Source organism: Curcuma longa, chromosome 4 (genome assembly GCF_044706935.1).
Source record: "Curcuma longa cultivar G26 ecotype Majalengka, Jawa Barat chromosome 4, ITB_CL_G26_1.1, whole genome shotgun sequence".
Lineage (NCBI taxonomy): Eukaryota > Viridiplantae > Streptophyta > Magnoliopsida > Zingiberales > Zingiberaceae > Curcuma > Curcuma longa.
The window spans coordinates 16,594,162-16,606,201 of NC_133864.1; the positions used below are offsets into that span (position 1 = coordinate 16,594,162).

At 40.9% G+C, this 12,040-nt stretch overlaps 2 protein-coding genes across 2 annotated transcripts; one reads left to right on the forward strand and one right to left on the reverse strand.

Annotated features, from left to right (window-relative positions):
- Positions 1-320: 320 nt before the first annotated feature.
- Positions 321-5,637, forward strand: LOC141828151 (putative NADH dehydrogenase [ubiquinone] 1 alpha subcomplex subunit 5, mitochondrial). The gene is made up of 2 exons (XM_074715523.1): positions 321-684; positions 5,254-5,637. The coding sequence occupies exons 1-2, from the start codon at positions 345-347 to the stop codon at positions 5,436-5,438; spliced, it is 525 nt and encodes a 174-aa protein (XP_074571624.1). The 5' UTR covers positions 321-344; the 3' UTR covers positions 5,439-5,637.
- Positions 5,638-7,316: 1,679 nt separating this feature from the next.
- On the reverse strand, positions 7,317-8,499 carry LOC141828152 (transcription factor MYB108-like). The gene is made up of 3 exons (XM_074715524.1): positions 8,250-8,499; positions 8,033-8,162; positions 7,317-7,935 (listed from the first exon to the last, which is right to left on the reverse strand). The coding sequence occupies exons 1-3, from the start codon at positions 8,377-8,379 to the stop codon at positions 7,446-7,448; spliced, it is 750 nt and encodes a 249-aa protein (XP_074571625.1). The 5' UTR covers positions 8,380-8,499; the 3' UTR covers positions 7,317-7,445.
- Positions 8,500-12,040: the final 3,541 nt, after the last annotated feature.

Below are 12,040 nucleotides of genomic sequence, written 5' to 3' on the forward strand. Positions count from 1 at the left end.
CGGTGATGGGTCAGAGCATCACGCACGAGTCGCGCACGGGGGTGTCGCGCAGGATAGGAATCTCGTGTGAGACTAAATTGGAAACGTTATGTTATTAAATATTAAAGGGTAATTCTGAAAATCTATAAATTCATAGAGGATATTTTAGCAGTTTCAATACACTTAAAATGGGCCCAGAATTTGTAGCCCATCTATCGTCAAATAACTGGGCCTATCGAAAGACGATTTGGAGCCGTCGGATCGGATTCCGGAGCCATCTGGAGTTTGCCCTTTTCGATCTGTTTATATGCGCCCTTCTATTGAGATCGGGTTTCCATTTCGATCGAGTTCGATCTTGAGGGAAGATGTTCCTGCGGCGAGTGCTGTCGGGCGGCGGATGGCGGGCTATGTCGACGCAGGTAGGGAAGAAGGTGAAGGAGACGACCGGGATTGTGGGGCTCGACGTGGTGCCCAACGCCCGCGAGGTGCTGATCTCCCTCTACACCCGCACCCTCAGGGAGATCCAGGCCGTGCCGCCGGACGAGGGCTACCGCAAGGCCGTCGAGAGCTTCACCCGCCAACGCCTCAACGTCTGCCTGGAGGAGGAGGACTGGGAGGAGATCGAGAACCGCCTGGGATGCGGCCAGGTCGAGGAGCTCATCGAGGAGGCGAAGGACGAGCTCACGCTCATCTCCAAGATGATCGGTTCGTACCTCCTTGTTATTAGTTCCTTTCGAATCTGTTGATGTTTGTTTTTATCCAAGCGTTGGTTTGATGTTGGATTTAGCGATTTCTTCGTTAGATCTGCGTGGCCAACTCTATTTTTCTCCTTCGCTAGTTTTCTTTTAGTTAAAGGATCATTTCGGCATTTAACAATACAAATTAGATAGTGTCAACAATTTCTTCAAAATGAGATCTTTTACGGTCCTATTATATTTTAACGGAGATCCAACACTGTTGGGCTATTCTGGGTGCCTATTTTGTGTTTTTTTACAGTCCATTTCACCGAGTTCAATTGCAGAGTACTTTGTCACGGTCTGATTTTGGGATTGTGTCCACGTGCGTTGAGGCACTATGTGACAGCTGAGGGAAGATCCTTCAAGAGATTGATAGGACTGATCATTCTCCCTCTTGTTCTTCTGCATCCCTTTGTTGGAACCTGGATGTCTTATAATTATTATTAATATCTATTTACAGAGTTATATCATGAAGCAGTAAAATTTTACTCTCTCAATTGTATAACCTTGTCTTAATTAAAATCAAATGTGGTGAATGAGTTTGGTTGAACCATCTTGACGCTGGTCCATGTGAAGAACAAGTTTGATTTATCTTTCTTGAGCCCAGTCCATCTTCAAGAATGAGTCTCTAACATTAATTTTGTCTCAAAAACTCTGCACATTCTCGGGTGTAAAGTTGGATATTTGTATAGAGCTTCATTCCAGTCTTGGGTGGGACAACGGTGAGGGTGCATCATCATGGGATGATGGATACGTCTGATGTTTGTAATTTTAGGGTTGTCATTTCTACCATGGTTTCCCTGTAGTGTGATCTTGTGGCAATTACATTGAAATTGCATACTCATGGCCTTGAAAATTTCAACTAATAGAGTTTATCTTGTGGCAATTTCATTGAAATTTCATACTCACGGCCTTGAAAATTTCAACTAATAGAGTCTAGGGTGCTCAACTAGTTTATTCCAAGGATGGCAACAAATCCTCTAGAGGTATTATGTTGAAGTCAGTGATGATTTGTTTGTTCTTGTGATGGAAGCATACATTTGTATATGATAGAACAATATAAATGCTCTTTGTTTACAATTTGAACCGATGAGTCAGTTCATTATGGAAGTTGTAGCCTTTTGATAATGCTCACATCAAAGTAGTTGTGCATGTTACTAGACTTGATCATGACTTCGGCATGGCACCTGACCATGGAATCATGTAATAACATAGTGCGAGATTGTCCTCTACTCATAATGAGGTGCAACAAGATCTCTGATTCTAGCATCTCAGTCGCTCCGTCTTCCTCTTCATTGATCTTGATGCTGTTTGATAAAAATAAAAGTTTGCACCATGGTTAGTCAGAGACTTCTCATCACAATTACAAGACCTTGTGCTCTTATTTTCACCATTTGATTGGAGTGAGGCACTGATTGTGGTGGTGCTTCACTAGTATTGGTCTTTTGGATGGCGATGCTGTTGATGGATTCATCTTGTTGTAGAAGTCCAGATGTAGGTGACACTTGTATAATTGTGCTAAGTTCTCAGTGCCTATTCATCTCGCAGATCGATGTATCTTCACGTTGGCTTTCAAGGAGTTTTGCAATCCAGTTATAAGAAATTGTGAATTGGTAATTTTTTAGAGGGTAATAATGTACCTTATCGAGCAAGTAACAATTTGTCTTTCTCTTGGTATTTAGTCATGTTTACCACTTATTAGAGCTTTGATAATTTTCTAAGCGTGATGTGTTGGTTTGCATGGTCAAATCATGTGCAGAGATCTTCTGGCAGATGCTTGCTGGTGGACCTCATTTTGCCTGAATCATAACCTAGGCTTAAGTAATATTTTCTTGATCTGAAAAGACAAGGTTGTGGCGCAAGAGATCCTTGCTTCTATGTGGTTAGGGGGCTAGGTTGATTGGCTGATTGCCTTTCAAACTTAAGGAGGCTCTACCTATGTGTTAAGGAGAGATTCAAGATGCTTCCAATTTCAGGTCATTAATTCGAGGCAATGTTTGATCTCCACCTGTGCTTTATCCTATACAATTGAGTCTTCCTTGTATCTCTTTTCAATGGGTTCGATTTTTTGAAGCAAGATGTTGCCCATGGTAAACAGTGACTCTAACACTAAATTGTCACAGTTGTGATTTTGGGATTGGGACCATGGGCATTGAGGCATTATCAGAGAACTGAGGGGAGATCATTTGGGGATTGAGAGCGTAGATCCCTTTCAACTGTCTTGTTCTTTGGCTTCCCTACGTTTGATGTGGTAGAAGAAGATGAAAGGAAGAAGGATTGGCGGTGTCAAAGAAGAGAGGGAGAGAGAGACCATAAGAATTAAAAGTTATCCTATACTAACAGATGCTATTTGTTTGAATTACTAGTTTACTACAAGAATGCTTTGTACTGACAGAGATTTAAAACTTTGCTTACTTACAGATGCTATTCTTTTAGATTGCCATCTACAAGAAAGTATTCTTTAAAAATGATAACAGAAAAAAAGCATATTTGCTGGTGCTTGTTAATTTCCACAACTTTCAAGACCTAAAATTTGAACCTTTTTAATTCCTTGATTGCTGCTGCTGTCCATCTTTCAGCCTTGGATTTAAAGATATGCTTTGAGCATGTGCTAGTGGTAGTAGTTGCCCATTCACAAGTTATCTTGGTTTGTTCTATTCAGATAGACATTCTTTGGCATCAGTTTTTACAAGTTAGTCATGGTTAGGGTCTGTTTACTTTGGCTGACAATCAATGAGTGAAGAGGATGAGTGCTGTTTACTTTGCTAGATGGGATGGAATAGTGGGAAATTTGAAATGGGGTTTCTTCCTTCATTTTGATTCCTCTAATTGGATGGATCAAGGAGGGATAAATGTTTTCAGATACTTTTGATCTTTATGCATCCTCCAATCTGTCCATCCAAGTAAACAACACAGTGGAAATACTTATAATCTATCCATCTTGACATGGATCTATCCAACTGTTAAAACACAGTAGCTAGTAGGTTCTCTGCCCTTCTTTGCGGTGGACTTGTTAGCTTTTTTTTTTTTTTAAAGGATACTCACACTTAGAGATTTCCTTGCTTGTGGAGTAAGCTCCAATAATAGGAAAATAGACAGTGCATTAGACCCAATCTTTGCATCCCAAATATGTGCATTAAACCCAATCTTTGCATCCCAAGTCTGTGCTTTTTGTATGCTTTTCAGCACTGACAATTGTCAATTCCAATCAACATCCCTTTCACTCTGAGTTTGTTGCGTGACTGTGTTTGTTGCTTAGTTCATTCATCTTCGTCTATTGATGACCTCTTCCACTCTTATCTTCTCTTACTCTCTGATCAGTGCAGACTCAAAGCTGACACAATTCTGATTAACAGAGAAATCTTTCAAAAAGACATTTTTTTCAAATTTTATACGTAACAGTCTTGTACTCATTTTTTTGGTTGAAGTGGGTCTTTCTTATTTGCTCTTTGTGCCAGAATACCTTGAATAATTGACTGTGATCTTGAAATCAGTCTAATCCAATGGGATAGATAGAAGGCACATTGTCAATGAGCAAAAGGGCTGAATATTCACACAGTGAGGGTCTCCAATGTATTGTAAAGCCAATGGTAGATAAAAAAAAAGCCTATAGATAAGTGCTTCCAGGGCGGTCTAGGTAAAAATTTTCACAAGTTAATTCGATCTATTTTTTCCTTCTTTCTGTAGTGGAGTTAGTCACACATAATGACAGATAACGACTATATTATCCAAAGGTTGATAACAATGGATTTTGTTTTCATGCCTGGAAACAATATTTTAAGCCCCCTGCATACTCTATTGCTTGTGTGTATAAGGCCTAGGAATCAATTTCTGGTTGCATAGCTTTATCATAAATTTGTTTTCCACATTGTTTCCTTCAGATTGAGCCAACTTTTGTTGTTACAGCCATTCATTCTATTGAAAGAATCTTTGTTCGAGAACTGTACGTGAAATTTTTATTTCATACAGTGCATGATACCAAAGAAAATAATCCATGAAAAATTCAAAATTGACTATTCTCAAACTGATTGGATCCACTATTTTTATAAGAAATCTCTAGCTGCAAGAGGTGTGTGTGTGTGTGTTTCTGAAAAAACACACCAATTGTACGAGTAGTAGATGGAAATGGTAACTCTTACAGTTTATCTTCAACTTCTCCTAGTTCTAGAAACTAGTCACTTCAATGATCTTTGATGGGGACAAGGACCTAAAATATGTATGATATGAATATGTTGGAACTATTCTTATTAGCCATGACACTGACAGTTAGGCTAACTTAATATGGTCTAATATATATTCATGTACTTCCTAATCTGCTTTTGTGAACATTATGTTAGTTCAAAAAATTGATAGCCAACAATTCTAGTTAGCTTTGCATATGAAGTTGCACCATAGAATATGAAACCTAAACTACACATCTCGTCAAGCATCTATTCACTATGCTCATGGATGTTCCCAATATCTTTATCTTTCGTTAACTATTCTGTATATTTCTTCCTCACTTCTTACGACTAGTTGTCTTCATATTGCAATGCAGAGTGGGATCCATGGGGAGTTCCTGAGGACTATGAATGTGAGGTTATCGAAGATAACACTCCAATTCCTAAACATGTTCCACATCACCGACCTTCCCCGCTCCCCGATGAGTTCTTCAAGACGTTGGGGGCCATCACGGCAGAATCGCTTCCCAAGGATGAAACTGCACCTCAGCCAAAAGCTTGAATGCTCACTGTTTTGCTTGGTTTGACAATATATATATCCTCTTTTCCAGCATTTTTCGGTGCTAATGATGGACCTAGCTTTCACTTATGAAAATAATATTGCTAGGATTCAAAAATGTTTTAATTCCCTGAAGGACACAATTGCAGGACGTTGTTAGGCAACTCCATAATGAATCGCTATGCTTCTTTGTGTTTGTGTATGACTGATCTTAGCAAGGTGATTGTAGCTTTTGCAAGACCTATTGATGTCTTATGAACTTCAACCTGAACCGGGCTGATGCTTGCCTGAGGTGGACGACCGCCTGAGCTTAGACAAAGTAGTTGCCGGTGCCGGCAATGGCTAAAAGTCAAGTGTTCTCTTATTGCAAGGTGAGTTATGCATTAGTTGATTGCTAAATTACTAAACAAAAACCATAAAGCTCATCAGTTTAGCTTAGAAACTAGAGAAACTATCCAAACAAAATTGTTCACATCTATCTCATTTCACATTGTCGATAGATATAAATCGCATTTAATTTTAATGTAATACCCTTAGTTAACAAGTCTCTGTCTAAGTGCCTAATTGTGCATGTAGTGGTGGAGGCTCATGGCTAATGGCTAATGGCTAAACAATTATATGAATTCATTAAAATCAGATTATTGTGGCGGTTTCAAAAGTTTAGCAGATTTATTAATTAGGGTTGGACCATAGTCTTTGCCCCTCTCCATACAATGGGAAGCCTCTTCATTTATGCATGAGTCTTAAAGTAAATTCATGCAAGAGTTTTAGTAGCATCAAAATGGCAATCTTGATAGCTTTTTTATGATACGATTTTCATGGCATTATAATACAATTTTAATAATGTAACACGTTTTAATAGCCCTGTAGATCTACTTTAAAGGTTCCTAATATAACACATATGTGATAGAGCAGAGTTGATAGAAGACGATAAAGGTTCGAATCTTGACGAAGTTGAAACAATATCTTCTTTTATCGTGGTTAATTACAATTTCTCGATTTATTTTACTAAGGCTCACAAATGATTGTGGGGTTAATCGTAGTTAAGAGGAAAGGATATGGGTGTGGAATAAAGGTAGATTTCACCTTTTTGCATAAGAGTTTGATATCTAATAGGGATGAATTTCACTTTGCAACAAAGTAAACATTTGCTAAATTGTTCACATGTCATGCATCCTACTAAGATTTCTAAGTCTAAGCTACAATGCGTAAAACTTAGTTGAAGACACCTTTTACACGTTATATAAAGAATGACTAGATCGTTTTTGTATATATCTTGCAATAATTCTGAATAAATAAATATACCCGTTATAATTAAATAAAAGTATTTAAAATATTTGTTATAATTAAGTAAAAATATATACTAAATAAAAGTATAGTTCTTTTTCCACAAGTTGTAGGAAGGAATATATAATATATATATTATCGCACACAACAAATATAGAGATGGCGACTTCTTCCACTATCGTCAGTTTATAATATCATTATTATCCACCCTCAATAATCTAATAACAAATTGCCAATATTTAATCTACTAATTAATTATCGAGTTGCTTTGTTTTTGAATCCAATTAATCATGCACAGGTTAATCCAAAGAATAATCACAGTTACAGGCTTACACCTCCAATCCATGTAGTCTCATGATAATCCCTTGAGGGTGTATTGATTCGGTCCCACGGAAGTTTCCCACCGACCACCAAGGTAAATCGGGAAGCGCATACGGCGGCCAATCTAGATGCTCAACATCCTTTGATTGCGTTCCCCATTCGGAAGAAAATTCTTACAAATATGTCATAGTTGGGGATCCGATAAATCGGGAAGCGCCGCGGATGCTCAGCATATTCCTGTAAATACGCCGTCTTCTATAAGTCTGTTCCGGATTCTCAAGGGAGAAGGAGAGAGAGAGAGAAAAGGAAATCAATTGAAGAAGATAATCGACGCGTGCAGTTCTTCTCCAGAAGTAAGAGAATTTTGATGCTTCTTTCTTCTTCTTTGTTCATTGATTCCGGTTAAAATTGTTGCTGCAGCAACCAGATGTCGTCCGCGCTCCACAGATCCTCCCCCGCCGGCCACATCATCTGCTCCATGTCCAGGAAGTCGAGGGCTGTCGGCGGCGACTCCGGCCACAGCTCGCCGCCCGGCTGCATCAGGCCGCAGGAAACAGGCTGCGGCGAGAACTGCGCGCTGAGCGAATCCACCGTCGTCGTCGTCGTCGTCGACGACCCGGCGGCGGTCGAATTCTCTGGGCTGGACTTTGCCTCCGTCTCGGCGGTCGCCGGAGTCGCGACCCCGAATTCCACAGCGGCGGACGTACTGGAGCCACCGCCGCCGATTCTCTCCAGGAGGCGGGGCATCCACAGGTAGCGCATGACGTCCTTGAACTGCTGGCTGTCGGCGTCGCATTTGAGCTGCTTCGCGTGCTTCTGCACCCGCGTCCTCCAGTAGTTCTTGATCTCGTTGTCGGTTCTCCCCGGAAAATACCGCGCTATCTTCGACCATCTTCGCAAGAACGCAGACAATCAAATCATCAATCTGCCTTAGCTTTCAATAATTCAAACACACAGTACGTACGAAGAAGAATTCAATGATCAGCCACCTGTTTCCCCAGCGCGAGTGGAGCTCCAAGATGAGCAGCTGCTCCTCCGGCGTGATGTTGCCCCGCCGTACGTCGGGCCGGAGGTAGTTCAGCCACCGGAGGCGACAGCTCTTCCCCGTCCTCCTCAGTCCTGTTAATTCAAAACCCCCCATTTTTCACTCTTCCCCGGAAAGAAATTAAAATTAAACAAAGCACTACGTACTCTGTTTCTACGTACCTGCGCGACGAGCCAGCGAATTCCACTTCCCCTCGCCATTGACGGCGATGTAGTTCATCAGGGCGAGGTCCTCCTCCGTCGTCCAAGGTCCTCTTCTCAACTCCATCTCCTCGCTGCCGTGGACCTCCATTGTTGCTCCTCCTTCGTCCTTCCTCCAGAGAGAAGATGTTGCTGTCTGTGGATAGGGACGGAGAAGAGAAGAAGAAGAAGGGGTGGGTTTGTAGACAGAAGGCGGCAAATAAACACGTGATGAAAGGGGAGCCGCAACGCAAATCCCGCAATGGGGAATTGATTAACGGAGTTTAAAGCCAAAAGTGATCGATGGCTTTCGATGGAAAAGCCAAACAGCGTAGCGTACCAGAGCTTTCAACTTTGACTAAACTCTTCTTACTCTCTCCTTTGCCAAGTGGAAAGTCGACGAAACGGGAAGGGAAAAAAAATCAGTGGAAAGGAAAGAAAAAAAAAAGGAAAAAGAAAAAAGAAAAAGATCTCAAAGTAAACGGGAAAGAAAAGAGAAGAAAAAATAAATTCATTGAACACGTTTAGGTCCCTCGACCAGAATCTGCACACACGTATAACAATTGTGATGGATGGTGACAAACCTCATGTAGCATTCACTAGCAGTAGTACTTCCAAAAATAAAAGCCTTGCCTGCTGAGCAGCCTCTTGAGCAAGTCGGCTCAATGCATGCATGTGAGAGAGAAGAAGGCTGCAGGCAAAGACTCAGAAAGAGATAAACTTAAAGGGCGCCATGCTTGCCAATCAGGGGTTTAAACTTTGTACTTGAGTAACACTTTCAGATGCTTTTGTCCCGGCCCCCAATATAAAATGTGAATTGATGACAAAGCGTAATATTTCGATTAAATATCGTGGGATCAAGATCAATGAAGGGATTAATATGCATATTCTTCAAAGATAGTTATCAAAAAGATAAAAAAATTTAAAAAATATTTTTAAAAAAAGTTAGAATGACATCAAAGATAAATCCCGATAAATTATTCCGACGTTTAAATTAGGATTTTACAAAAGAAAAGAAATTAAAATTTTAAAAAAATTAGAATTTTATATGTACATACTACATATATGTGCTCTTAAATAGGGGCAACCTTTTATAGAGTTATCCATGTGTCAATCTTTGAAATATCAGTGTCTGTTTAAGATTTTATTTGAGATACGTGCTATTATTTATGGTATACTCTAATATACACATTCCAATTGTTTATGTCTTCCGAGATATTTCCCTTATTTTTCGAGTGAAATAGCCTTAGGAGATTATTATCTTACGGGCGAACCAACTTCATGGGCTCAACCTAGAAGTGAACGAAGAGAGCTAAGGCTAAGATGAGGTCAGTTCATGAAACCGAATGAAGCGAGATCGGGATCCGAGGTTTGAGGTTGAGATCGGGATCGAGGTTGAGATGAGGTTGGTGCATGAGATCGAATAGAGGTCGAGATCGAGACCGGAAGCTTGAGGCCGAGGTCGAGATTTGAGGTTGAGATGAGATCGGTGCATGAGACCGAATAGAGGCCAAGATCGGGCCACGTGGCAGCTGTAGGCTTCCGATGTATCACAAACCTCTCCAATTAATCTAGTCGAAAGAGATGTAGTCCGACTAACTAAACTATGATGAGTTGTCTAGAGATATCCAACTTGACGAGCCATGGTATAGACACCTTGCCATGACAACTAGTCAGGTTCTTATTCATGAGGAGATAAGATATTGTATTAAATGTTCGCTAAATCACTTATCAACCTTATCATTAATGCATTTATGGCTATATTAATGGTGACGTGTGTTATCTTTTTTAGCCACAAGAATACCCTGCCGCATTAATGGTGGCGACGTGGGAGGATGTTCTTGCTGATGTGGTCGCAAATCAGATGATGATGCTAGTTTGCCATTTATATGGTTTAGCATCTGACGGTTGAATTTGAATCATCGTGTCATCCAAACTGTTGTTTGATCGAGCATTAATGAGAGAGATCATACCACGATTTTGCTAACTAGGTCATGCGATGCGACAACTAAGATGAGATCTCATCGTTCTTTATACCTATTCGACGGTTTAACGAGTTGATGTGATAGCCCTACCGTGCGATCTCCAGGGTATATCAAGCCATCGTCAAATCATGTCGCTTTCGTTCGTGCTTGTCTTCTTCTGTGTCTTCATCTTCCTCTAAGGTCCGACGACAACCGTAAGTTCAGTTGTACCCATTTCTCTTTTACCCCGATTTTTTTTTACTTCTTCGTCCCCCAATGGTCACTGATGATGCGCCGATTCCATAGTACGAGATCCAACGATTTACATATACCTCAAGTGATGACTTGCTACTTAGGGAACAGTATGATATCCTATTAGATCACCGTATTAGGATTCCAACCTTGGAGCATCGACCCCATGAGCCGTCATCAGGTTATGTTACCTTCTTTCAAGCCAGTTAGTTGGCACCTGTAGGTTTCCTTTCCCTTCCTTCCTTCAAGACTTGACCATCTATTTCCAGTGTTCTCTATCCCAGTTTGTCCTAAACTCCTATTGCCTGATTTGTAGTGCCTCTATCATTTTCCAAATATATCAAATTTCATTTGATTCCACTACATTCCATTACTTTTTCTATCCCTTATGGGAGATCGGGTATTTATTTAGGAAGTTGTAGCCTGGTCTCGCTGCAAAATAAACTACCTCGGGATGATTAAGCCATCGGTCAATGAACGGGTTGATGTGCACACTCCTTGGAGATAGTCATCGGAAAAGATGAAGAGACCTGAAAAACACTCCAAAAGAGCGTTAGAATGACACTGGATGGATCCCGATAAATCACTCTAACGTTCAAATTAGAATTTTACGAAAGGAAAGAGATTAAGGGCTTAGAAAAATTAAGATTTTATATGTGCATATTTGTACCCCCGGGTAGGAGCCACCTTTTATAAAGTTACCTATGTGACAATCTTCGAAACATCAATGCCTATTTAAGATTTGAAATACGTGTTGCTGCTTATGGTATATTTCGATATGCGCACTCCAAGTGTCCATGTCTTCCGAGGTATTTTCCTTATTTCTTTTGGCGAAACTGCTTTAGGTTTTATGATATTACAGACGAATCAGTTTGATGCGCTCACCCTAGAAGCAAACGAAGAGAGACTCGATGCCGAGATGAGGTCGACACATAAGACCGAATAGAAGCTGAGATTGGGACCCAAGAATTGAGGCTGAGGTCAGGGACCGAGACTGAGATGAGCTTGGTGCATGAGACCAAATAGAGACCGAGATCAGGATCCAAGGCTTGAGGCTGAGTTCGACCTGGGACAAAGATGTGGTCGACGTATGAGATCGAATAGAGGTCGAGATCGAGATCTAAAGCTTGAGATCGAAGTCGGAGCCCGAGGTTGAGATGCAGTTAGTGCATGAGACCGAATAGAGATCGAGATTGGGACCCGAAGTTGAAATGAAATCGACGCACGAGACCGAACAGAGGTCAAGATATATCGAGATCCGAGGCTTAAGGCCGAGGTCGAAGTTCAAGCTGAAATGAATTCAATGCATGAGATCGAACAGAGGGCGAGATCTGGACTTGAGGCTTGAGGCCGAGATAGGCCAGGAGCCTGAGACTAAGATAAGGTCAACATACGTATCCCGGCCAATACACCGTAGATGGTTCTAACACCGATTCAAGGATTGCCGACGTGCACACTCCTGAGGTGAGGTTGTGTAGAGAGAAGAAGAAACCTACAAAACAATTAAAAAAAGGGTTAGAATGACGTCGGAGTTGGGTCCCGGAAAGCCACTTTGAC